Raw genomic sequence first — 26,445 nt, 5'->3', positions numbered from 1 at the left:
CGATTTAGAAGTTAGAGTTTATCTCGTGCACGGTTTAGTGCACATCCACATTAGAAAGTCCCCTGGACTATAAATATGTACCTAGGGTTTATGGAATAAACAACAACTCACGTTCAACCCCAAAAACAAACCAATCTCGGCGCATCGCCAACTCCTTCGTCTCGAGGGTTTCTATCGGGTAGCGACATGCTGCCTAGATCGCATCTTGCGATCTAGGCAGCACAAGCCCCACGTTGTTCATGCGTTGCTCGTACCGAAGCGCTTTTGATGGCGAGCAACGTAGTTATCATTAGATGTGTTAGGGTTAGCATTGTTCTTCGTTTAAGCATGCTTACGTAGTGCAACCCTTGCATATCTAGCCGTCCTCACGCCTATCCCGGTGTGGGGGCGGCACCCCGCTTGATCATTGTTTAGTAGATCCGATCCGTTACGATTGCTCCTTGTTCTACAAGGATTAGTTTAATATCCGCAATAGTTTGGCCTTACAAAGGGGGAGGATCCTGTGGCACGTAGGGTGGCGTTCGCAAGTCCTAAACGGGATGTTCCTAGGATCAACTTCATGTTGGTTTTTTGGCCTTGTTTAGGATCGGCTTACGAGCACCGTGCGTGGCCATCCGGCCCAACTCGGAGTAGGATGATCCGATTATGTGGTGAAAACCCTAAATCGTCGTAGATCTCATTAGCTTCATCTTGATCAAGCGGGACCACCAAGTATTCGTACACCCCGTACGGATCATGGGTGGATCGGCTCTTTGAGCCGATTCACGGGATAACTCGAGAGCCGATCGAGGCTCGTATTTAACGTTTACATGTATGCCCCGGCAGAAACTAAGCGAGGCAATCTCATCACCTTCCCGACCGGGTATAGGTCAGGTGGCACGCCCTTGCACTTCGCAACGCCGCGTGTGACCGGAAGAGCATTGCGGGCCGTCGCTCGGAGGGGTCTCGGCCGGCCGCAGCTCTAGGCTCCCCCCGGCTCTACGGTGTTGACAAGGCCGCCGCCCGCCGGTGGGTTTTGGCGGTCAACACATTCCGGCACGCCCGGTGGGACAATCGTCTACATCGACCACATCGCCATCTACATCCGAGATGGCGGACGGCACGCCGATCACATGCGACGAGATCAAAGCCATCCTCGAAGCCGCACTCTTCGGCTCCTCCCACCGAACCCACCCCCATGACGTCGGGGGAGGGGCTCCACGCCCGAAGGCGCGCTTGAGGAGAGAGATCTCTCCACCCCGTTGAAGGAGCGCACCAAGTCTCTCGAAGCATGGGGATCTACCCAAGGGGCTCGAAGGGAACATGACGGGATCAAGGCAACCCTTGGAGCCGAACTCATCGGCTCCGCTGAGAAGACCCGGCCGCGTGATATCGGGCTTGGTACGAACCCACGCCCGGGGCCCGGTGTCGACACGGTGGATCTCAGCCACCCCATAAATCGGCCAAGGTGTTCCTTTGGTGTCAAGGTGGCAAGAGCTGCAAGCTACCACGGCAAAGAGGAAACAGAAAGCAGCCACTCCCGTGGCAGGGAGGAAGAAGGGGCCGATCCGTGCGGCCAACCCCGAGGTGAGGACATGCGGTACCTGGCAAGGGAGGGAATAAGAAGCATGCGGTATCAACGCCCACACTCTAAGCACCCTCTCGGCAAATACGAGCAACACCAAGACCGACGTCGGCGCTACGGCGCCGACGAGGAGGGGAATGTCCGGTCCGATGCCGAGGTCGGAAGGTACCGCCAACATGGTAGAAGCAACAACGGGTACGGTCGTCGCGCCGAAGGGAGGCCAAGGGGACGGAGTGACATGGATAAGCACTGGGAGTGCCCGTTCTTCAAACATTGCTGGGACTCAGGGATGAGCCGATTGCCAACGATCGAGGACCGCCGGAGTGCAAACAAGGGAAGAAGGGTGCCGCTAACGTGTCTGTGGTCAGCCGGCTAGGGCCTTTCCCGCATCGGAACAAGCGTGCTGAGTCCCCTCAGATGGAAGGGCTCGAGGAGCTGGAGGACGGTGGCGAAGAATACAAATATCATCAGCCCAGATGGTGCCCTGATGGGCTCGGCCGTTCCCGGGAGCAAAAAGTCCAGCGTCCGCGTGAGTTGGAAGAAACCGAAAGATTATACCTGCGCACGCTAAGGAAAGCACGGCCTGATTTGGCCGCCAAAATCCTGCGAACCCCGGACGAGGAAGGTCAGCCACAAAGAAAAGAGTGGCGCCCCAAACGGAGAAAAGCCGATGATGAAACATCGGCCGGCACAAATATGGTGTTCATCCTCCCTTCGGAGTTCAATGCCCCGGGATTAGTCGAGACCTCCGTGGCACAACTTGATCGCGGCCCACGGCCGGTTATCTTTGAGAAGCCACGAGACAGAGCTACGGGCATCCGAAGGCCCCGTACTTACGAGGGTATATTGATGGGAGGCTCAGTAAACGAGGATGCTTGGTAGACACCGGAGCGGCGGTTAACATCATGCCATACTCTATGCTACGTCGGCTGGGACGCTCGAGTTCGGATCTAATCAAGACCAATGTAACGTTGAGCGATTTCAACGGCCAAGCATCCGAAGCACGTGGAGTTCCGAACGTGGATCCGACCGTAGGAAGGAAAACCATCCCTACGGCGTTCTTTATCGTTGATAGCACGAGCAGCTATGCTTCGTTTCTGTCGGGAAGAGATTGGATCCACGCCAACCGCTGCATTCCTTCCACGATGCACCAATGCATAATACGATGGGATGGTGATGAGGTGGAGGTCGTCCAAGCCGACGACTCGGCTGAAGTCTCAACGGCCGGCATGAATGCATGGGAAGCGGCGAGGCCAAGAACCCCTCTCGGGCATCAAATTGGACGAGCTGCGAGCGCATCGATGTAACGAAGGGAAGGGTTAAGCTAGTTTTATCCACCGGCCTGACCATGTAGTGTGCAAGTCGGCGAGGCTGATCCTTGTGATCGGCCCCAGGGATCTGTGGAGGAGCATTACAAGACCTTCACTGAGCAAACAACGTGGAGGCCGATTCCAGTAATCGGCCGGGAATATCCTCACCCACATGTTATCCAACAGAGCCGATACCATCAATTCTCTTGACAGAATCGGCTCGGGAGGGCACCCAGGTATATAAAGTACGAGGGTGTGCAACAGAACCATTTCATCTTCTGTTGATGGGTGTTGGAACATGGGGGGCCGATATACAAGTCGGCCGGAAAAATAAAAAAAATAAAAATTTTGGAATTCGGAAAATTTCAGGCATAGCCGATGCAGCAGGCATTGACTTAAGAGCAGAGGGGGTAGTTCCCTCCAAGGCGCAAGGTTTGGACTAAAGAAGCTCGGGGGAGGGCGGCTCGTACTGGAATTCCCTCATTCTAAAAGAGCCGATTTGTTCTAAATCGGTTGATACGGCGTTGTGAGTTAGAAACCAAGGATGATTGACGTAATCGGCTCGTTGCTATTCTTACCTTGAAGGCCCGGGGGCAGCTCACTTTGAAGGTCTCCGCTCCGGGAGCCGATCTCGTTGGGATCGGCCGAACTCTGCACCGCAAGTTACCCGAAGAACGGTGCCTATGTTGCAAAATTGCACCGCAAGTTACACGAAGAACGGTGCCTATGTTGCAAAATTATCATAGCTTGCTCGGATCGGTCGTATGGACCCTCAACGGAAGGGAGGTAATCGGCTGGTGGCCCTGCGGGGTAATTCTCTTGGACAGGGTTGGGCCCGCCCCGAAATCTAAATGGTGATGATCCATCCTTTACCCTCGCCGTGGCTAAGGCTCGGGGGGCAGCTCGCCCTCGAGGTCTAACCAACTCTGTCAAGGTGGGCCCGCTCTTCGTGTCGGCTCGTTCAAAAGACGGTATTTATTGTAGAGGGAAGCTGTCGGAGCCGAACGAGCAGAATTCGGAGAGAATAAGGAAGAGGAGACTCGACATTATTTCAGGAGGTTTGCCGCTAGGTCCAACATGTCATCTTGAATGAGATCTGTGGATTTGCGCGAATAAGGCTTGGACTTGTGTGGCAAGGAGTTTGGGTCTAGATGGATCTATCTCGAAATCTAGTGTGGGAGGCCGGCGCGATGCCATCGGCTTGTTGGGCATGGTCTAGTGTAGCAATCGGCAGAATCAGGAGGGAAGACAATCGGCTAAATTATCATAAATGGAATCGGCAAAATCGAGTTGGGGAATTTCTTCATTGATGAGCCAGATTTCTTACGAGAGAAGAGCTGATTGCCCTCAAAAGAGAAGACCAGGGGGATACATTGCCCCGTCTGCTACTCGCTAGTCCTATGCTAAGACCCTATCTAGGGGCCGCTGCTGCCCTCGTCGTCGTCGTCGTCACCGTCGTCGCCACCGCCGGTGCTACTCCCCGCCGGCTCGTCGTCGCTGCTCCAGCGGCCGCCGATAGGACCCTCGTCGTCTTCGTCCTCTTCGTCGGCGTCGTCGTCACTGTCGACGTCGCCGAAGTTCCCGGGCCAGAGGTGACGGCGTTTGGCCGGCGGCTCATCGGAGGAGCCGTCTTCATCCTCTTCCTCCTCTCCCTCTTCCTTCACCTCCTCGGAGGTGGTGAAGTCCGCCCAGGAGAGGCGGTCGTCTTCGCTCTCCACCACCGCTTCCTCGCCAGCAAGGAAGCGGAGATCGCTCTCCCCGTCGGTCCGGGATTTGTCATCCTCGGACCGGACGGAGGAGTCATGGTCCTCTTTGTCCCACTTTGTCGGGGCAAGGATGTCGTACGCCGCTTGCGTCCCCCACGAGGGCGTCGACTCTCGGATTGGAGAGGACACGTGGGAAGGATCCGACGAAGAGGAAGAGGAAGAGGAAGAGGACATGGTTGCGAGAGGAGGGTTTTTGGAGTGCCACCGCGGAAGGGGAAAAGAAGAGAACTGTTCGCTGCGGCTAAATAAAAGGAGGTGGGGGTTTTTAATTTCCGAGCAGTTCTCGAGGACATGGTGCCAAAGCTGTCAAATCGTGCGGAGAAGTTGGGAAGGCAAGTCGTCATGATGAGGCATGCTTGCGACAGCTTCGCTTCTGCCGTGACATGACCCTCTCGGGAGAAAAAAAAAAGCAGTGGTTTTGAAATTACCATTACCAAAACCGGGGGGCATGTGTTATCACCGGATTTTGGCTAAATCGGGAGGTGGGCCGCGATCAAGATGGGCTTAGAAGATTACATATGAAAGATCTATGAAGCGGCCTCGCACGGAGAAGTTGGGCTGGTTAGCCCGTGTATCTTAGTAGAATAAATTATGTATCGATTTAGAAGTTAGAGTTTATCTCGTGCACGGTTTAGTGCACATCCACATTAGAAAGTCCCCTGGACTATAAATATGTACCTAGGGTTTATGGAATAAACAACAACTCACGTTCAACCCCAAAAACAAACCAATCTCGGCGCATCGCCAACTCCTTCGTCTCGAGGGTTTCTATCGGGTAAGCGACATGCTGCCTAGATCGCATCTTGCGATCTAGGCAGCACAAGCCCCACGTTGTTCATGCGTTGCTCGTATCGAAGCGCTTTTGATGGCGAGCAACGTAGTTATCATTAGATGTGTTAGGGTTAGCATTGTTCTTCGTTTAAGCATGCTTACGTAGTGCAACCCTTGCATATCTAGCCGTCCTCACGCCTATCCCGGGTGTGGGGGCGGCACCCGCTTGATCATTGTTTAGTAGATCTGATCCGTTACGATTGCTCCTTGTTCTACAAGGATTAGTTTAATATCCGCAATAGTTTGGCCTTACAAAGGGGGAGGATCCTGTGGCACGTAGGGTGGCGTTCGCAAGTCCTAAACGGGATGTTCCTAGGATCAACTTCATGTTGGTTTTTTGGCCTTGTTTAGGATCGGCTTACGAGCACCGTGCGTGGCCATCCGGCCCAACCCGGAGTAGGATGATCCGATTATGTGGTGAAAACCCTAAATCGTCGTAGATCTCATTAGCTTCATCTTGATCAAGCAGGACCACCAAGTATTCGTACACCCCGTACGGATCATGGGTGGATCGGCTCTTTGAGCCGATTCACGGGATAACTCGAGAGCCGATCGAGGCTCGTATTTAACGTTTACATGTATGCCCTGCGAGAAACTAAGCGAGGCAATCTCATCACCTTCCCGACCAGGTATAGGTCAGGTGGCACGCCCTGCACTTCGCAACGCCGCGTGTGACCAGAAGAGCATTGCGGGCCGTCGCTCGGAGGGGTCTCAGCCAGCCGCAGCTCTAGGCTCCCCCCGGCTCTACAGTGTTGACAAGGCCGCTGCCCGCCGGTGGGTTTTGGCAGTCAACAGCGTGTAGATTCACTCATTATGATTTGTATCTAATTTATTTTAAAATATCTAAAACATATTATATTTGAGGGAGATTTGCCCTTTTTCCGTAACGCCACAGCGTCAATTCCCTTTTTTGCTGCTGTTTTTTACTTCAGAAAAGTTGTACATCAAGTATTCTTATAGAATTGGACGAAACAAAAGCCGAAGATCTTATTTTTTGTAACGAAGACGAAATCTAGAGGAGAGACGAGGAGGCGCCACGGGGCGGCTAGACCAGGCCTAGGCCCAGGCCCTGGCCGCACCTAGGGGTGGTCTGGGCCCCTGGCCTCCACCGACCTCGCCCTTCCGCCTATAAGAAGCCTCCCGGTGCGTGAACCTTAAATCAATCAGCTTCCGTCCACGAAAAGTTATGTAGCTCTGCTGCCGCCGAAGACAAGATTCGGGGGACAGAAGTCTCTGTTCCGGCACCTTGCCGGGACAGGGAATTGCCCCCGGAGCCATCTCCATCGACTCCACCGCCATCTTCATCGATGTTGCTGACTCTCATGATGAGGAGTGAGTAGTTCTCCCCGAGGCTGAGGGCTTTACCGATAGCTATGTGGTATATCTATCTCTTCATGTATGATCTTTATGTGATCATGAGCTTTGTAATCTAGTTGAATAAGTAGATGTTATCATTCAACTATTGTGCTACTCAAGTGGTTTTATTATGTGATTTCCCGGGACACCTTGTCCAATGGTGTGTGACAGTGTGCACCGCGTTTGTTTTCTTAAGCTTAATTTACAGAAATACTTATGAATTGTGGTGTCTAGTTAGTACCATCTTTGTATGCTCAAAGTGATAGCGTGAGGTGTCTATAGATTGGAAATGCGAACTTTAAAGAATGCTTATGCAACCCTACGCAGTGAATTTGTGTTTATTATCAAACCGGAGAGTGGTTCAGAGTAGCATAGTGAAGTGATAATATCTATGTATTCAATTATGGTATCATTGTTGAGAGTGTCCACTAGTAAAAGTATGATCCCTAGGCCTTCCAAGCATTGAAACACCGTTTACAACCAGTTGTTCTACATGTTTGCTTGCTGCCATTTTTATTTCAGATTGCAATTACCATTCATAATCATCCATATTACTTGTATTTCACTACCTCTTCGCCGAACTAGTGCACCTATACACCTGACAAGTGTATTGGATGTGTTGGGGACACAAGAGACTTCTTGTATCGTAATTGCATGGTTGCTTGAGAGGAATATCTTTGACCTCTACCTCCCTGAGTTCGATAAACCTTGGGTGATTCACTTAAGAAAAACTTGTTGCTGTTCTACAAACCTCTGCACTTGGAGGCCCAACACTGTTTACAAAAATAGAAGCGTGCATAGACATCAATCACATAATATTCTTCTCTTCAAATCTATGATCATGATGCCAATACAGAATGTATGTCATTACGTTCATGGCATCCACACTTGAATCCAACACATAGACTATTCCTTCATATAAACACAAAGAAAACATTAGTCCATAAGGATTGCCATTAATTACCAAAACCACACATAGGGCAATGTACCCTTACACTTTGGCATGATCTAGTTACAGTGGCGATCCACTTGATTTGTAGATATGGTTAAGTAATGACTTTGTACACATGAATTGAGTGAAATTCAGTAGTATTTCATATACTATCTATTGGTCTTCACCTTATGAAGTTATGCATGGATTAAAATGTGGACTTGTTGTTGATGACCTTGATGAATCTTCACCTTCTTGAGCTAGATCTGCTCCTCCTAGCTTCGGATCTTACTTCTATGCTTCAATGTCATCATATTGGTGCTGGTGGTTGTTTGTGGATGTCTCGTGGGTGAACTTTGATGAACTAAAATGTTCAACTGTGTCTGGTGATGGCTTAATGGCTTTGCTGGTCGATGGATTGTTTGGCTGGTGCTCATACTTACTATTATAAAGGTTGATAGATCCCTGGATCCACAACAATCGAACATTTTTGTGCAATGGGAAGCTGGCGCGTGTGCAGTTTGGATTCATTGTGCAGGAGTTTGTTTTTATTGGGCCAATGCTTGGTTGACAGCATGACTACTTCGTTGGCAGTCAAGCTACATTTTGCTACTTCTTTGCTGAGGTCTGTGACCTATCTTACTTTGGAGTATGCACGCTGTCATGTGGGCCTTATTTTGCTTGACTGGTTGGTCATTGTTTTTTTTCTTTAGCATTTTCTTTGCTTCAGGTTCTTCACCTTGTCGTAGCCGGTAGCGCTGTTGCTGCCCGGTTGCTTCTCCGCTAGCCGGTCACCCATTCCTTCTCTTTTCTCCTCTTTTCTTTAAGATTAGTGTTATGGTACTCATAGCTTTTTCCCTCTCTCTTCTTTCTAGCAAGTCAACAAGATTTTCTGTGCGCTTACCATTCAGTCGATTGCTCTTCTAGGCATTTATTTCTTCTTGTCTCAGAAGATTTCTCTCTAGAGGACAGTCGTGGTCAGTTTCCCATCTTCCTTCCTTTATGCTTATCCTTCATCTTTATCTGTCCCTTTCATGTCTTTCTCTCCTTCACGATCTTTCTCACATGCATACACAGATGGAAGAACCAATCATAGAGGCAATTCTACTTTTGTTGTTGCCACACAAAGGAGAGGATGGATGGTGGTCGCCGGGGTTTGGTGGGCTCTGGTTGGTGTGGATCTGCAGAAGGAGCTCGCCGAGTAGCAGCTTGGGCCGACCGCCGGGTTCAAGTACAAGATCTCCGATGACCTCCAAGGTCCAGCGAATCCCAAGGTCTATTCCATTCTCACTTTTACTTCCTGTGGATGGATAAACTGGGATTTCTCTTTTTTGTACAGCCTTCTATTCTTGATTTCGGAGAACAAATTCCAGTTTCCTTTTTCTAGATATATTCTTTGTGATGCTCTCCCTTTTCCTGATGTGTTGCTTCGTTTCTTCCGTTGCTTCTTAGATTGTGTTTTCTTGTCTCACTTCTTGATGGAAAACTGAATCTCAGATCGGCTGCAGCTTGGCCAGCTGATTCTCCTGTTGCATGCTTCTTCAGTTCTTCTCATGGTGCTTCTTATGCGCATCCTGCTAGCCTTGATGGGGTCATCTCTCGACGGTTGGAGATCCGTTTTGGTAAGAGACCTGCTTCTTCTTCACCTGGTATGTGTTGCTTCTTGTGTACTCTCTTCTTTTGGTTGCATCCTAGGAGCTCCTTGGTGCACTTTCCTGCCATGGCTTTACCGGTTGTTGTCTCCTCTACATCTGATGCGTCTTCAACGATGTGCAGATAGTGCACCAATCAGGGTTTTTGTTGCTTTCTGTTGTTGTTCCCCCTGCAGTCGTTGTGCCTTTTAGATGATGCGTCGTCGGACGTGGGCTCGCTGTTGCCTTCTCCTATGGCAGTGTTTGTTGTGCAGCAGGAACCGTGTCGCCATATAGATTTTCCGTGGGAAGCATCCATAGGTGGATACTGAAGGTGCTTTTCCGTGCTTTGATTTGCCGCGCATAAGTATTTGTATGCGTTTGCATACTGCTTATACTAGGCTCGTTGTTGTTGGGTCTTTCTTCCATGCTTTCTGCTCTGCGGGTTGAGTTCCGTTCCAATTAAGTCAGGCAATTTCTTCTATGTTCGATTTCTTCTTCCTCTTTGGGTCCCTGCACCCGCTGCTTGCGGCTTAGCAATTACTCTCTCCTTTGAGTGGCTTTTGTTCTTCCTTTCAAATGCTTTACCACAATTTACTGTGTTAGCTGCATGGAATAAAAATAAATTTGTAAATAGTAATTAATGAACCTACCAGGCAGGTTTGACAATGTTTACTCGTGAAATTTTAGCGTTTCCTTGCTTCGCCTGTAGTAGGCTCTCTTCCTCGTGTGTTTCTTACGCAGCTCCTTTAGGTTTGTTTCTAGCTTGTTTTATATATCTGTTTTCAGGTGATGTTTTGTATTCCTGTTTGTTGCTGCTATTCTTTTATTGTCCTTGAATAAGCTTTTCTTTTGTGTGGCATGCTTATACCATTTTGTGCTTCGGCTATTGTTCACCTTCCTACTAAGAAAGAACATTTTTGGCCTACTTCAAAATTTTATGCTTTTGCTACGTGATTTCTGATTCATTAATTTCCTTTCCATAAGTACAGATTGTTATAGGCGCATGCAGTTGCCTATATCGACAGAGTTTATTGACCTCCTTAAAGATTGGTTCTTATTCTATTCATCATATATATGTTCTTTCCTTCTTGTTCAATTACTAGTGCACGACGTTTCTTGTTCTTAATTTTTCCAACATATATGTTTGTTTTCTTTTTATTTAGTTGATGTTAGTTGATGCTTCGTGCTGACTTGAAGTTTGCTGTGGCTTTTTTCATGTTTGTTTTCCTCATAATTTGAGACTGGTTTTAATCAGATAGTTGTTTGCATGTGAGGAATGATAGTATACATTTTGCGAACCATATGTCTCAAGATTAGTTGTTCACATACCCAACAGGAACAGAACAATATATCATGAAGACACCCACTTGCAGGAATTGGTCGACAGTCCTTCAAGATATAATACTATGCATACCAATTGGTTTAGTGTGGAATCAGATCCATGCTGATGCATCAGCATTTAATATAAGGTATGGACAAGAAGAAAACATACTTCTAAGTTCGGTTCAACAGATGGTCGCATCTATCATGTACACTCCAGTACTGGCGATTTGTTCCCTACAAATGCTACTCAAGGTTGTTTATGCTGCATATAGCTTTGTGGATTTAAGAACACGTGGTGCTCGATTTTTTCTACTTCTAAGGAGGCTTGTTAGGCTAGAGGCTTTGTTGGTGATGATAATGAATGGTTTCTTATATTTGATGATGCTATTACATGAGCTACATCTCTACAACTTAGACATCTTTTTATATTGTTCTACTATTTTATTTATAGTGTCACTGATGCTCCAAGGTTGCTCGAAAGGTATAAATCCCTACATGGATGATGATATTTCAGTTCGAAATTATTTACCCTTGGGCAACCCACAGCTTGTTATTCCTGCAGAATATTTGCACGTCCTGTTACCTCAAGCTTTCATTCTCATATTTGAGAAAAATGGATCTTTTGTCATCATTTAATTTGCGCCGTGGGCCTATACTGAGTGGAGATTATTGGGCAACTAGCTTATTTTCGAAGAAATGCAATATGATAAGAATGCTTTTAAAAGGATCACGAGCTTTTTACGGAAGATTAAACAATGGCGAGTTGATTTTTTATCATTAGATTATAGATATTGTTGCAAATTCATCTGGTGGTACTTATTTTGTGTCTGGGCAGTTCAATAGAGAGTGGCCGATAAGTGGGCTATCTGTTGCTAGTGGGCTGAATAATGCCAGATCCTAAGAGAAAAATGGAGAGAAGGATGGCCACAACCCAGTACGGCCCACCTGACCCGATGCCAGTGTTCAGGAGTAGCTTCATTGTTGCCCCCAGTCGTACTGGTCATTCTCATTTGTTCTTTCGAACATTTGGTGTTAAATTTTGGCAATGTCACCGTACCTTCTACTACAAGAGGAGGTGAGTTGGCACCTTGTTGAGTTGTTATACCTCTACTACAAGAGGAGGTGATTTACTTTTGATACCATCTTCTGACAATATGTCAGCTATAATAGATAGCGTGTAGGATGATTTCTGTCCGAAATATGATGATGGGTCATATCTAGCTGGTCATGCGATTATATGCCCAACAAATACAAGAGCAGATGAGTTGAGCAAAGTTGTGCTTGCTAGAGTGTCCGAGGATCTCATAGTGTATGATTGTTTCGGCACTATCTCTAAATATATGGACTATGTTGCTGATGCTCACCTCCTTTATTCTCCAGATTATTTGCTCATCAGAAGATCCAGCTTAAGCTTGGTGTGCCTATTATGTTATTGAGGACTATTTATCAGTCAATGGGTCTATGCAATGGGACACATTTGATTGTAACACAACTAGGTGATTGGGTTCCTGAGGCAGAGATTCGTACTGGCAGTCACATTCGTCAACATACTTGCATTCCACATATTGTGCTAAATATATGCTCTTGCTTCAAGGTAGACTTTTACTTTGCAATGTTGGCAGTATCAAATACGTCTTAAATTTTTATGCAATGACAATCGATAAGAGTCAAGGACAAACTCTTCATAGAGTTACTTTCTCAATTTAATTTGCTACTGTAATTAGACATATCAGATTGTTTCTTACAGTTTCCCTCCTCTTGGCAAGTACTTTTCCCGCTCTTTTAGTGCCATGAACAGTTCATGTATGCTAATTACCTCCTATAGAAAACGTCAGTTTGATGGGCTATGTCCAAGCTTTTGATTTACTCAGGATAGTATATTGTATATATCATTCACAATATTATATTTGTAGGTGTGCGCATAGTTTGTACAATTGGATTCATCTTGCATTGTAATGCATGCTTTTTACTGGTATTTGATTCCTACTCTTTTAGCAGTACTTGTTGCCTTTTAAAAAGAATCCAAATTCATATATACATGTATGCGTGTCAACATAATAGTATCCTGGAAAAATGGGAATGTTACTGTTAAAATAGAATAGGCCACCCATTTTTAACATAAATTGCCATGGGTATGTAAAGGCGCTAATTCTTGTGGCAGATCTCTACAAAGAATTTGTTGGGCGGACCAATCCAAAGAAGATCACAATTAAAATAAATCTAAACCATGGCTACGTAGTACCTAAACTTCAATTTGTAAACAACAATGGATTGTGTTTACAGTTGATTGAGATTGAGTTGACCATGCTACCAAATTGGCAACTAATAATTTCAATTGCTATAGCCTATAGAGGGATTATTATTGAGAATCAAGATGACAATGTTAAGTAATTTGGGGAATGGGGAAAGTAAATTACCTGTATGGATGTGCCTGTGCCTCCGGGCGGTCTTGCATCCAGGAGCAGCTACAGGCTTGAAGCAGCCAGCAGAAATATTGAGAAGGAGGTGCCCACAGACAGGGACTGGGTCGCCGGCTTGCCGCTTCTAGCCCTAGCTGGCTAGCTAGCTACCTGGCCGCATGGCACTTTGGGTCTGGTCGATTGGGTGGTGGGAACCCTCGCCTGCTCGCTACCGCTACTCGCTGCTGGAGGGTCGCTGCTCACCGCCCCTCAGTCGCCGGTTCGACGCTGCTGAGCTAAGAGCATCTCCAGCCGCGTCCCCAAACCGTCCCCCAAACCGCGCCGGATCGAGCGTTTGGGGGACGTGTTTCGTTCGTGCCGCGTTTGGGGGACGTCGCTCCCCAGCCGCGTCCCCCAAACGCCGCCCCCAAACATTTAAAATAATTTTTCTAGCATTTTTATTTCAATTTCCACAAACTAATACATAATTTGGAACGTGGTTTACACGAAAACACAGTTTGGAACATGGTTTTCCACAAACTAATATATAGTTTGAACCATGGTGGACACAAATATAAAATATTGCAAAGAAACTAAACCTAACTAGGCCGTGCATCGAAGGTTTCGTGTGTTCGCTGCTAAGAAAGAACACTCGAGGGCACACCCAGTCACCTAAACTGGAAAATCCAGCGGGAGGATGGTGCCCTTGTTGGTTCTACCGATGAGGCGAACAAGCAGAAACCTCCGTGCACGTATTCGCTGCGAAGAAACAACACTCAGTCGTCCTCCTCGTCGGTGCTGTCGACGTGGTAGTCCCGGAGGCAGCGCCTCTCGTCGAAGACCTTGACGCTCATGTCCCTGTTGCCGAAGTAGGAGAACACGAGGATGAAGCCGGCTTGGAGGCTGTGGTGGCGCGCGAACTTCTCCCAGCCGATGTTGAAGTACATCTTGCCGCGCGCGTCGTAGATCGCCTTGACGATCCACCGGCAGTAGCCGCACGAATGCTCCCGCAGATGCATCGTGCGCGGGCGTACGCCGCCGACGTACTCGGCGAAGGAGTCCGGCAGCCTCCGGATGCCGCGCGGGTCGCCCTTGAGGACGTGGACGAACTCGAACGGGACGTCCGGCTCCACGTCCATCTCCGACGATGATGAAGGCGGCGGCGTGGAAGGCGACGGCGAGCGTTCAGCCTGCGCCGCGGCCACGACCACGACCACGACCGCGGCCGCGGCCGCGAGGTCCGCCTCCGCCTCTACCAGACATAGCGTCGAGTCTTGTTGAGAGATGGTGGCGGCTAGGGTTTGGGAGAGAGGCGCTAGGGTTTGTGTGTGGAGAGGGACGATGAGAGGCGCCCCTTTTATAGGCCGGAGGGAGGCGGAGGAGCGGTGGCGCTCATTAACGCCGGCACGCGAGCTAGGCGCGACGGGACGCGTCGCTGCGCCCTCTGCGGGAACCGCACCGTCGCTGCGCGCCAATAACTTCCGTCGCGAGGTAGGCGACGGTTAGGTTTAAATTAATTGTGCCGGCCGACGGGTCGGCCCCGCCACTCCCCGCCTCGCTTCGTTGTGTCCGGCGTCCCCGGTGCGTCCCCTGTGGGACGGGGACGGGCTCGGGGCGCCGGACACCGAATGGGGGCGCGCCGGACGAAAAAGGGCTTTGGGGGACGCGGCTGGAACGCTTTTTTTGTCCGGCGCGCCCCAAATCGCTTTGGGGGACGGTTTGGGGGACGCGACTGGAGATGCTCTAAACTACCGCCGACCGCCATGGCTGCCGCCTTGTCGACCGAGGAGGACAACGAACTGATTTTTTTATATCAGAACAACGAACTGATTCTGCTGCTGGACTAGACTGGGCTTTACGCATTGAGAGATATAATAGATGCCCCCCAACGGGGGACTCACAGCGATCCTTGCTTGTGGGCCGTCGGATCACTCTTACAGCAAATCTGCAAATCTTGACAGTGCAATTTTTTCGCTCTGTCATATAAAAGGAAGAAGCCCACCCTAGAAAACCCTAGCCGCCAATCGACTGTGGCGCCTCTCCTCCCCAATCCTCTTTCTGCCCAACCTCCAGCCCCTCCCTGGCCCAATCCCTCGTCGCCGTCGCCGTCGCAGGGCTGCCCGGCGGAAGCAGCGCCGCCTCGTCATCTCATCCCCTCCCGTGCTCCTCCCCAATCCCTGACCTCCACTCCATCTCCGGTGAGTCGCCGTCGGCCGCGTCCGCTCGACATGGGGAGCAGGCATGGAAGATGCAGACCGATGTGGGTGGTCTGTCTCCAGCTCAGCTCCGGTTTGGCCGGAAGGACAACGGCCAGCAGCGCAAGGACCTGGCCTCCTCCGTGTTAGCACACTGGCCGACCCTCTTCTTCTTTTTCTAAAGATCTACACGGTTTTCCTCTCCTCTCTCTCTCTCTCTCTCTCTCTCTCTCTCTCTCTCTCTCTCTCTCTCTCTCTCTCTCTCTCTCTCTCTCTCTCCTCGAGTCTGAGGTAAAAGTGGAGGCCAACTCTGCATGTTTGATTTAGCCGCTAAAGCATCTCATCTTGCTTTGTGCAGATCCGTTTTTACTTGTGCCTGTAAAGTGTTTGATGAAAATCCTAGCCAAGATTAATGTATGCAATATCTATGCTCCATCTAGCTGTTTGCAGTTTTGCAATTAAGGTATGCGCTTATGTTCCATACTTCTGTCCAATTTCACTGACAATGACCGTGTTGTATTTTTGCATTGGCTAGGCTCTAATTATGTCTGCTATGATTTTTTATTTTGTTTGGACCGTAATGCATAGCTAGCTGTTCATGTGTTTATCTGTTTGTGTATTATTATGTCTGTTGGACAAAGAAAGGAGAGAGCTTGTTACTCCCCTTTTAGCCCACACAATTGTTGATGAATGCAGTGTTACTCCATTTTCCTAAGAAAGAAACATGTGTTCTTTGGGCATTGCTGATTGTAGGTCTTAAAAAGTGCTCAACTACCAATATTGGAAAGGGAGGAAGATACGGGCTGGGCAAGGATTTGGGGTAGCTAACTGTCAGTGCAGTTACACATGTAATGTCTATCTTTTCCGCTGTTCATTTTTTTGAAATTTTAGCGAAAGCAAGCTGCTAACATAATTGATTGATACATCGGATTCGTGAAGGTTAAGAAACCTGCAGAAGTTGCTACTCGATGGAGTGAAATTGGCAGGGCAGGGATTTGGGGGAGCAAACTGTAAGTGCAGCTACCTATGTCAATGCTAATTGATTTTACACTTGAAAAACAAGACGCTAAGATATTAGAACTTTCAGCCTTTTTTATCCTGCAGATAAATGTATAAGGCGGTAAGATGTTGGTGGCTTGCTGGATAAGAGGCGGGAGCGACAAGCTTTGCGTTTCTGCTCATCTGTGCAAAGGTTTCACCTCCTAAATTTATTTTCCAGCTTATTGTCGTCTCTTATATGGACCAAACAAATGCTTCCTTTGGTTTCTCTTATAGTGTACATCCAGTTTTTTTTGTATGGCTAGAAAAATGTGATATTTTTGGCAACTACGATGGTTTAGTTTGGTACTGGTTCACCAGCTGTAGTTGCAAGCGTATTTTTTTTTTTGATGTGATCAACACCACCGTGTCGGAATTCATGCCGAACTTTGGGTCTCTGTTTACATTTCACAATTAATCTGTTGTTGCTATTGCTTTAGGCTAAAATAGCTTAATATATTATGCCTTCCATTTATCCCCGGTTTACACACCCAACGTTTATTTGTGCATTCCTGTATTTTAGTTTTACTATGTGTGCACATGACTTCAACTCAGGAATAGTGCGAATTGGGAGCCAGATCTTGTATCCTCGTAGTTTATTAGTGTACATCAGTTTCTTCTGTCTTTCCTTGTTGGATATTCTATTGGCATTTTTGACATTACTTAATTATGCTGCATGAATGCCATGCATAAACAACAAATGGTTGATTCACAAAACACAACTATATGTTTTATAAGTTCCGAAACAAACGGTTGATTCTTTATCTGCATTTTTATTCATTTTCATTCTTCATGATTCTTTTGGTTATGTAAAATGCAGTGCATATTAGGCAGTGAGACGTTGGTGATGAAGACGGCGGTGGAGGAGTTGGGCCGGTCGTCGTCGTCTCCCAAGCCACCACTCCCTACTCCATCATTTGCTCAACCCTCACACTTTAATATCATGCCCGGTCACGAGGGGGTCATACCACAAGATTTTTGCTACGCCCGTGCCTTGCTCAACCATGTAGAGGTTGCGCCTCCGCTGCTTTTTCGGTACGCCCTTGCCTTGCTAGCTCTAGCTAATTTTCCTTGATTGAGTTCTCATGTTGTTTGTTGGAAAGAATTAATGTTTCTCATGTGCAGGCAACTCACTTGTGTGGACATAAAAATGCAGAAAGTATGCATAGGGACGAAGGTCAAGTAAATAGCACAGTGGAACTTAACTGGAGTTTTGATAAATAGCACGATAAGGTATTGTTTCCCTCGTATACATATGTATTGAAGAAAAAGTTTTTCTGCTTATGATAATTATATATACGTATCATACCCTGAGTTTTACTGTGTTTTTTCTGTTTCTTTTATTATGCCCAGCCATGGACATGCTACCATATTCCCTTTATTATTTTGATGGACTCAGATTGGTGATGAAACTGAGAGAGTTGTAATTCTGTGTGTGAATAGCTGGGTGGACTTGCCTGCAGATCTATCCAAAGTTCATGGACTCAAGCGCTACTTGCCGCAATTTTGGTGTGGGGGGGGGGGATAGGTTGAGATAAATTGCATACTGTTCGCATGTCCTCTGTTACAGTCAAGCGAACATACAAAATTCGGTGAGTATAGCAAGGTTTGATTTGGTCGATGTCGATGTTCATTATTTCACGGCCATATGTACTCTCAAGTTTCAACTCCTACTTCTTCATCATCATAGATGGCTCATTGTTTAAACTAGACAAATTAATTCTGGTAATGGCACTGGCTCTCCATAAGAATATACAGCTCCATTTCGAAAAAAATAAGAATATACAGCTACAATTAAGTTGAGAGAATGCCAACCTGTTTCAGGAATAGCTTTTTCTCCTGAACTCAACTTCCGGGTGGGGGTGGAGGAATTCAGTAGCCTTTATTTGGGAAGTTGGGGCACAATCTATAACGGATATTAGTTTTATATCTTTTGTAGTCATTTGCGAAGTTGGCGAACAAGGTAATACTTTTATGAATGAATTCTATATTTAGATTTCGGCCACATAACCTGTTGTCTAAATATTCATATGAACGCTTCTTTTACAGTTGTTGTCCTTTTTACAAAGGAAGAGATGCAACACTCCACTACTACCTACTATATCCAGGATGAGCAACCTCTAGAGATACCGTGTGACAAGACCAGGTTCTCTACCTCCAGCCTGTTTAGCTAGCTACACTTCAATGTTAGGCACATCTATGTTTTTAGATCATCGAACTCTGTAATCTCCCAAGTTGTTTAAATATGTTTACCTTGTCATCTTTTCAAAGAAAAAAATGCATGTTTTCCTCTCACTGGTATTTCTCCTTGGCTATTTGTTTATGACATTCATATCATTTCTCAACTAGGTTTCCCCTGACATATGTGTTGCTACAAGATCTTCTTCAATTATCAAACAACCTGGTCTGAGGTACTTACGCAGTCAACCCATCATTCAGAAGTTACTGTATTGATGTCTTTCAGGTAAATTCATCTGCTACGTTTCTATTGATGTATCCATACCCTTACACAGTACCAAAGGCATTTCCCTGTGTAAGAGTTTGTTTGTCATCTTAGGTAGGGAGGCAATGATCAGGTAGTCACTCTCATAAAACGACATGTAGGTGACCGGCAAAAAGAATTTGCCCTATCTGAAGCATTATATTCTCTTATAGACCTTACCAAAAAAATTGTCTCTTTGTAGGTTTATATCAACCATGAATTTAGTTCTCATTTTCTTTATTTTTTTCATTTTTGACTGAAAGTTTGTTATATAGGTGCTTCTGACGTTACTTTTTTTAGAACATGAAAGAAGGTAGAGGACACCTCTGCCTTATGGTTACAAGACTATAGAATAGAGAGAGGGTAAGGGGAATCTAGAACTCGGACGCAACCAGGGAATTGCTGTTAAATGCCATGTCGTTTCTTAGCTTTGTAGGTTTATATCAACCAGGGAATCTAGAAGGTGAGTTCTGAGCTTGTTGTTAAATGCCGTGTCGTTTCTTAGCTTCCAAGGTCCCAGCAAGCAAGCCGAGAGGTAGATGAAACAAGTTTCAGAGTTCACGTTGTGACTCGCCTGCCAATTTGGTAATTATGCTAGAAGCAGCTGCTTGCTCTGTTAGGCCAACCTTGTCTCACAGCCAGCTAGAATATTTGCAGCGAAGACCTAGATGATGGATCGATTCCACTGCTGGGCCAACCATTGTCTGAACACCAAGCGTTGGAGACCATGTTGTCCCTAGCGTTGAGTTGCCCCTAATAGACTAACCAGAGAAAGATTTTGTGTCTATGTGGGTATTTTCTTTCCCCCAAACCCATCGATATGGTCAGCACCTCTTGTGTTGTCGTTTAGAACTCTGTAGAGATCAGCCATTGTAGTATTTTTTTGCCAGATATAAGCAATGTCCTGCTATCATTGCTGGTGTCATTATGTGGGGTAATGTCACGTATGTACGTAAAAAAGCAAATCTGCATGAACCTGCGTTGTGTGAGATAGAGGCATTAAAAGTTGAATTGTCCGTTGGGTGCTGTTGAACTGCAAGAAAGCTGTGCATTGTTGGTCAGTAGCAAACGTATAAAGAACCGGGAGTGTGCAGTTCAGTATTCCAAGTGGGCACTAATATTCAGTCCAAAAGACACCAAATTGTTGAAGCCAATTTGACATTTTGTTAGGCCTTGCACATCTGGTAGCATTGTCATTAGGGAACCCCACAATGGTGAGTCGTGTGTGCCATGCTCAGGAGTGTCTGTTTTTGGTCCACTTTTTCTCATTTTAATTTTGCATATCTAAAGTTCATCTTTTAATGTCAGTATATATGTTTGAAACTTTTTCTGAGAAAATTCATAAATGTACTCATATATCGATGATATATCATATGATTCCCTATTAAGTTTCTTTACTTTAATCTTGGCATTCATGCATTCAAGAATCTTCTTTTAACAATTGCAAGCTCTCATTTCAGTTTACCCTTTTGCTAGCCTGTTTTTGGATAGTGCATGCAATTTTTGTTTTTCAGATATGTAAAGTCCGGCCAATGTTGGGTGAAGATTAGTCTCTCCAACTTCTATGCATGATCCACAAAAGCTATACTGACAGTATAAAAATGGATTTGATGTCATGCATGGAAATCACAGTGGAAGAACGAACTAAACCCATAGCAATGTCAATAATTAGATTACCGATCAAGGCATGCACAGTTAGAGATCTGATTCTGTTAGCGACACATTATATTGTCCTTGGTTACATATACTCTAATAATTGTGTTAGTATTTAGTTGCTGAACTATTTCTGGTGATGCACTATTTACTGCTGATAGGTGCAACCTACCGGTTTATAAATCATAAGTATGTTGTGAACATGCCTTTTTGCATATATAATGTCATGTGGTTTTATAGTATGCAATGGATAATTCGTAAGAATATTGCATAAGCCATAATACGTGTTTTCCAAAGAACCGCCCACCTTTACATTGTGCACCTTATATTTTGTGCATGTACTTCTGCTACCTCTTTCTGTAACTATCACATCTGACCTATATGACAACACTTTCTGTTCTATATCTATTGTTTGTTATTTTGAAATGTCAAAAAAAATTAACAAAAAATTCTACATGTACATCTCCATAATATATGTGCATTCGTCAAGTTTCGTGAGTAACCAATATTTTGTAGGCTCTATATAAAAAAGAGCCACATGAAAAATCGATTTTTCATGAAATGACTTTGTTAGCGCGTATCAAGATGTACCTGCGAATTTTTTGTTTCAATTTTTTTAAAATTTCAAAATATATGTAACATGCATTTCAAAATAGAGGGAGCATATGCTTCCATGTGCCAAAACACTACTCCCACTCATGTGTTTGTGATGCACATGTATTGCTAAGAGTGCTTGTTCTCTTATACTATAAGTGCTTTACAAGATGTTTATCAGTGCAAAATATTGGCCCGTTTGCTGCTCCTAATCGCTTTCAATAACTGAGATTACGAGCTTTTGTAATTATGGATATTTTTACCTTAAATTGTTTCCATTAAAACCTAACAAATGTATTAGTATCATACTGATAATTTATTTTAATCACAGTTATATAAAATAAACATTGGCACAAACTTCACGGGATCGTGCGCCAAGGCGCACATATAAATCTAGTAGGTATAAACATTGTTTGTGCTGCTGGGCTGGACGGGCTACCACCAGGCTTTGCCAAGAATGCCCATATTTGTCTCAGAAAAAGAAAGAATACCTGGGTACTACTGCCCTGTATGCTAAACAGAGGAAATGAAAGCTCGGCTCTCCTTCCTAATCTTAAGCAATATAAGCACATGTTTACTAAAAATTCTGTAGGTATTTTTTTAAAGAAAAATTCTACAGGTAGGAACCATCGTCGCAGCTGTCCCAAACCATTTCACTTTTTCCGCCACACAAACAATACGTGTAACAACAAGAAATAAGCCTTCCATGACAGTATATTGACATGCATACTTACTTGCACTACTATAACCTATACACACTACCCTCTACTGGAGTAACGTCTACAATGCTGCATCTTGTATGTAATGTCTGTCCATAGCTTTCGATATATATATATATATACATCAAGCAAATAACTCGCGGCCAATCAATAATGGCGCCAGATTAGATATAGAAAATCAATAGATAGATAGAATTAAACTGACTATAAAAATGCATGTAAATTATTTTATTTATCTATCAATAAAAAATGTTTTTGGTAGCAAAATATTTACTAACCCTCACTTGTGAAATCAAACAATAAAAACGTTCAGCGGAAGTATCTTCCTTCCCCATACCACATTTTTATTTATTATAAACTGCCAAATTTTCAAATATACTACTTTTCACACAACTAAAAATTTTTTTATACACTGCCTGCATCAACCAACGCGACCGATGTTGTCCGACTTTTAATTGAAGAATCACGAAAATAAGGAATGAACGAATCAATAGATTATGGTTAGTTGTTAGTTATGCTCAATCTGAGCGCAGTTTAGGAGCACATTTTAAGCCATGAAAGTACAACTGAGAGGAAATGGTAGGCCAAACAAATTAGACATCAGGTTTAAGCCCACCTGAGTGCTACAATAATTTTCTACATACAATAACCCCCAGCTTCTATTCAATAGAACCGATTTGTAATTGTGCTAAGAAAACACCGAAATCGCTACAATAGTTTCATAATGCTAAAACAACCCACTATTTCAGATGGATTACTGCACGGGCGCGGCGTGCCGCCGCGCCAAAGCGTACTAGTAAAACCTATTTATAGCAGTTTTCGACTGCTGGCATGGTTGCCATGTGTCCCGGGACTCCCGTTGTAGCTTTTGTGTGAGCTGCTTGGGTATTTGGGGTTGAGATTCCAAGCTATGTTGGATCAGCTCGGCACTATGATCTTTATATATGTTAGTTTGAACTTAATTTGAAATGCCATTTGGCAATTCCACTTGGTTTGCTTTGTTTTGATCTTTGCAGGTTGTCCAAGAACAAGAAATGAAATAGGAGAAGATAACAGGAAAGAGAATGTAGCTAGTTTGTTTAGATTAGGGTTTTATTTTCTGTTTTAATCTCTTGTATATTTATTTTCTTATAAGTTATAATATATGAAATATTGCAAAGACAATGTAATATGTGTATATATCAATAAAAAAATGTAATTTATCTATTCTGAAATTTTTATTTTAAATTCAAATGTTATTTGAATTATAGTCATAAAAGATATTGTTTAAATTCAAATTATTCTCTTATTGGGTAAAAAAGTAAGAAAATACTGTTCACTGTCGATCACTGTAGCAATTGCTCATGTGTCGAGCGCTGATTGGCCGGTCAAAAATAAGGCCCCTACAGTGCATACTCGATGGAGCGCTGAAAGGTCTTTATTTCATCCTATAGTATAGACAGATTCTGTTGAACCGTACATGTATGCCTAATATGTTCCGCCGCGACGATTTTTGCACCATAAAACAGCAATGCGGTTTACCGCATCCAGAGGTATGCTAGAGACACTCTCATAATGGAAAATACAAGTTCTCAAACATGTAACATTTTAGGAACAAGTGCAGTTACAGCTTACAACTATCTTACAAACCCCGATTGACTTATTAGCAAGGTCATTCTATGATGATCTCTACAGATGATAATGATGACGATGATGATCCATTGGTAACTAGCTTCCTTATTAGATTATGCTCGCCTTCATTATTGTGAAACTTGGCCATGATGGGGAATGCAGCCTGCTTATTTATAGAGTCACAGCGTTCGCAGCGCTCCATATAATGCAGATGAATATTCCTCAAAGTCACTGCCCGCTCCATAACAAGCTTTATATAACTTATCAACTTCTCTTCCTTCTGAAATCCTTCAATGTCCAATAAATTTAAATTGTAATGCTTGAAATCTGATGGTTCCCACATCACATTGGTCTTTTCAGCATTATCAGCGCATGAAAGCTTGTACCGTCCACATATATGACGTGATATCTACAATAGATAATATGTAACAATAAGACTCTGCATACAGGCAGCACAAAACGTGTACTCAAATATGCATTAATGATACATGAGAACAAAACATCCAGCATCAGGACTTTAACGATTAGGTTTTTTTTTTCGTTAAAGTCTGGACAGCCCGAAAAGTCTAATTCATAGCAATCTAAGCATAAATGTTGTTGTTTCTATCCTACAAAGTTGGATTGCTATTAAAAGATGGTGGTAACCTATGATTATTTGCAGGTAAAGAGGGATAAATGAGCCAAAAATCATACATTGACATAAAAGCTGTGGAGGAAAGGCGCGGCTTCAAGAAATAATAAAGTCCACTTAAGGTCACAGTCGGCGAAAATACCATACAGATGTACAACTTTCAGATTACTGAATGCATGAACTAGCTTTTTCGGATCTTCAGGTTGAAACCAAACCTGCACCAGAAGAATTGTTAGATGCCAATTTAATCAACGAGTAGAACAAAATCAAGGATATCGACATAATTCAAATACAGACAGCGTACCATTTCATCATGGAAATCCAGATACAGAGTTGACAGGCTACTGGTGTTAGACAGACACCCACTCAATGTGAATGGCATCTGCCAAGACAATAGAGCGCAGGCAACTCTTATGTTACGAAGCCGGGGGACATAGCCAAATAGTAGTGGAGATTTAATGGATAACCAGGTATCGTAGACCAAACGAGCCAATCGCGGGAGACATGCCAACTCAACTTGTGAGAAGTAACATCTGCTAAATTCCAGCGCCACTAGCTGGGAGCTAGGTGCATCAATCTTCAGTACAGAATGTGTATTGCCCAGCATACAAGAGTGCAGGGAAAGGGCCTGCAGGTTGTCGCATGTGTTCATGATGGTTTGCATGTCTGCTTCACCGAATTGCAGATTACGCAGAGTGATGCTCGTAAGCGATCCAAATGTGTTGGGGCAGGCATCTAAGAAAGACATGAAGCGTTGGCCAAATAACATCCGGTGCTCCTCAGTGCATCTTGTACCTCTGATCTCAGGCCATATGTTGAACTCGAGAAAATCTATATTGCTACTCTGAACAGCATTGCCAACAGCCTGCCCAATGGAGTGCAGGTGACATGGGTCTGCAAGGTAGAAGCTGAGGCGGATATCCTTGATGGCACTTGTTGTTGATGCCAGCAACTTTGTCGTTGCTTCACAGTACGAAACCATCACTTTACCAATTGTGCGACTCTCAGAGCATTGCAAGAACTCATCAACATGCAAAACAAGGCGTGAGATTAAGAGCGGGAGGTGTCTCCATCGCCTTGAAAGGGTGCTGGTATGCATTAGATTGTGCAAATACAACCGCTCAAGGATGTTGAGGAGGATGTCATCGGGAAGCGCACTGAGCCTATCTTCTTCTGCTTCAGCTTGGCTTTCCTACACCATGACAAAGGGCTGGTAAGAAATAATGATAAGAATCAAGTAAATAAGATTGCATGTATCGAAGAATATTTGCTCTTCTGAATTGTCTGAATCAATGACAAGAAACAGCATCTCTTTTGGCAGATCCATCGAAATAATTTTGATCACCCCAGTAAACTTTCAGGCCAAAATAATATGTAATGAAGCAATAAAACTCACTTTGTGACCAAACGGTACATCCATATGCACCCGCCGAAGGACTTGCTGATTCTTCAATTAAATTAAACTACACAAGGAGAAAACTTGAGATACAAACGGAAGAAATTTCAATTAAGAGATTCGGACTTTACTCAAAATAATTTATCTGGCAACTCCCGGATTCGTTCAAAAAAATCTGAGCTTTTCTTCTCTTAGGGAAAAATGGTGAGTCTTTTCAACCAGGAAACTGACAAAGCTTCCGTCGTCGGGTGTGGAACGACGAGACGCCTCTTTGTGGAAGCAAGAGAGGGTCGCCGGAGGTGGAAGTGAGTGGAATCGAAGAGTCCACAAGAAGGCGGCGCAGCGTGTTTGCAGGGGGAGGCGATAACCACGATCTCTTTTTTTGTTTGTTTGATTGATTGGACAAGGGTTACAAATATAAAGCGAAACCTAGGCTGAATCGGAGGGGAACCAAGATGCTGAATCGGAGGGGAACCAAGATCCGATCGAGTTCTTAGAAAAGGAGCAGGACGAAGGAGTGTCACCATCACAACGCTTCTTAGAATTTTGTAGTACTTGATCGCGTTTAGAATTTTGGAGGCAGGGATGTGTTTGAATTTATTTATTTTTTTGAGAAGAGGGATGTGTTTGATAAACTCGCATGGATGGTGCGGTGGTGTCTAGGCTGACTTGGGCCAAAGGAGATGGTGGCCGCCCGCTAGGGGGCTTGCAGCTCCACGCGGCGTGTTCGCTTCTGCCTTCGTTCTCTGTTTTTATTTCGTACACGGTATTATTTTCTATACTACTGTTCCGCTGGTTTGAACTTGTTTTAAATTATGAGTATTTGAAAAAAATTCAAAATCTGAACAAATATAAAAAATCGTTAAATTAATTTTCTGAACAAAGATAAAATTAATTCAAAATTCAAACGAAATTCAAAATTTGAACAAATCCGAACATTTTCAAATTCTGAACATTTTTCAAGTCTAAATAGTTTTTAATATGAACATTTTAAAACCTAGACCAATTTTAA

At 44.8% G+C, this 26,445-nt stretch overlaps 2 protein-coding genes and 2 long non-coding RNA genes across 15 annotated transcripts; 3 read left to right on the top strand and 1 right to left on the bottom strand.

Annotated features, from left to right (window-relative positions):
• Window positions 1–8,611: 8,611 nt before the first annotated feature.
• Window positions 8,612–12,581, top strand: LOC124706604. Of its 5 annotated transcripts, XR_007004493.1 has the most exons (5): window positions 8,612–8,735; window positions 8,836–9,032; window positions 9,256–9,380; window positions 10,729–11,790; window positions 12,096–12,581. XR_007004493.1 is itself a non-coding variant. In XM_047238262.1 (4 exons), exons 1-4 carry the CDS (start codon window positions 8,761–8,763, stop codon window positions 12,352–12,354), a joined length of 789 nt encoding a protein of 262 aa, XP_047094218.1. In that variant the 5' UTR covers window positions 8,612–8,760; the 3' UTR covers window positions 12,355–12,581. The 5 variants fall into 5 exon arrangements, 1 of the variants encoding a protein (XP_047094218.1); XM_047238262.1 differs by having other exon boundaries at window positions 8,612–9,032; window positions 10,729–10,861; XR_007004492.1 differs by having other exon boundaries at window positions 8,620–9,032.
• Window positions 12,582–15,241: 2,660 nt separating this feature from the next.
• Window positions 15,242–17,848, top strand: LOC124649847. 3 transcript variants are annotated; one of them, XR_006986820.1, is made up of 8 exons: window positions 15,242–15,502; window positions 15,668–15,772; window positions 16,063–16,157; window positions 16,255–16,319; window positions 16,414–16,501; window positions 17,168–17,382; window positions 17,473–17,580; window positions 17,701–17,848. It is a non-coding gene; the product is annotated as an uncharacterized LOC124649847 (long non-coding RNA). The 3 variants fall into 3 exon arrangements; XR_006986819.1 differs by having other exon boundaries at window positions 16,397–16,501; XR_006986821.1 differs by having other exon boundaries at window positions 16,397–16,501; window positions 17,791–17,846.
• Window positions 17,849–17,875: 27 nt separating this feature from the next.
• LOC124706602 lies at window positions 17,876–20,724 on the top strand. Of its 6 annotated transcripts, none has more exons than XR_007004489.1 (3): window positions 17,876–17,939; window positions 18,172–18,310; window positions 18,397–20,724. It is a non-coding gene; the product is annotated as an uncharacterized LOC124706602 (long non-coding RNA). The 6 variants fall into 6 exon arrangements; XR_007004488.1 differs by lacking the exon at window positions 17,876–17,939 and adding an exon at window positions 17,960–18,072; XR_007004491.1 differs by lacking the exon at window positions 17,876–17,939 and having other exon boundaries at window positions 18,101–18,310; window positions 18,397–18,811; window positions 18,905–20,724.
• A 2,504-nt stretch (window positions 20,725–23,228) lies between these two features.
• LOC124647003 (putative FBD-associated F-box protein At5g53635) lies at window positions 23,229–25,976 on the bottom strand. The gene is made up of 4 exons (XM_047187014.1): window positions 25,434–25,976; window positions 24,342–25,229; window positions 24,100–24,252; window positions 23,229–23,815 (listed from the first exon to the last, which is right to left on the bottom strand). The coding sequence occupies exons 1-4, from the start codon at window positions 25,455–25,457 to the stop codon at window positions 23,447–23,449; spliced, it is 1,434 nt and encodes a 477-aa protein (XP_047042970.1). The 5' UTR covers window positions 25,458–25,976; the 3' UTR covers window positions 23,229–23,446.
• Window positions 25,977–26,445: the final 469 nt, after the last annotated feature.

This window comes from Lolium rigidum, chromosome 4, assembly GCF_022539505.1.
Source record: "Lolium rigidum isolate FL_2022 chromosome 4, APGP_CSIRO_Lrig_0.1, whole genome shotgun sequence".
Classification (NCBI taxonomy): Eukaryota; Viridiplantae; Streptophyta; class Magnoliopsida; order Poales; family Poaceae; genus Lolium; species Lolium rigidum.
This window is presented reverse-complemented; position numbering and strand designations above follow the sequence as displayed.

Bases quoted from the DNA above. Each gene is read 5' to 3' on its own strand.
- LOC124706604 (XM_047238262.1), top strand. From the start codon at position 8,761: ATGCTTATCCTTCATCTTTATCTGTCCCTTTCATGTCTTTCTCTCCTT. The intron at 9,033-9,255 runs GTCTATTCCATT...ACTGAATCTCAG, and splicing joins AAGGTCCAGCGAATCCCAAG to ATCGGCTGCAGCTTGGCCAG. The intron at 9,381-10,728 runs GTAAGAGACCTG...CATACCCAACAG, and splicing joins ACGGTTGGAGATCCGTTTTG to GAACAGAACAATATATCATG.
- LOC124647003 (XM_047187014.1), bottom strand. From the start codon at position 25,457: ATGGATGTACCGTTTGGTCACAAA. The intron at 24,253-24,341 runs GTACGCTGTCTG...CTTCTGGTGCAG, and splicing joins TGGATTTCCATGATGAAATG to GTTTGGTTTCAACCTGAAGA. The intron at 23,816-24,099 runs GTATGATTTTTG...TATCTATTGTAG, and splicing joins TCCACAGCTTTTATGTCAAT to ATATCACGTCATATATGTGG.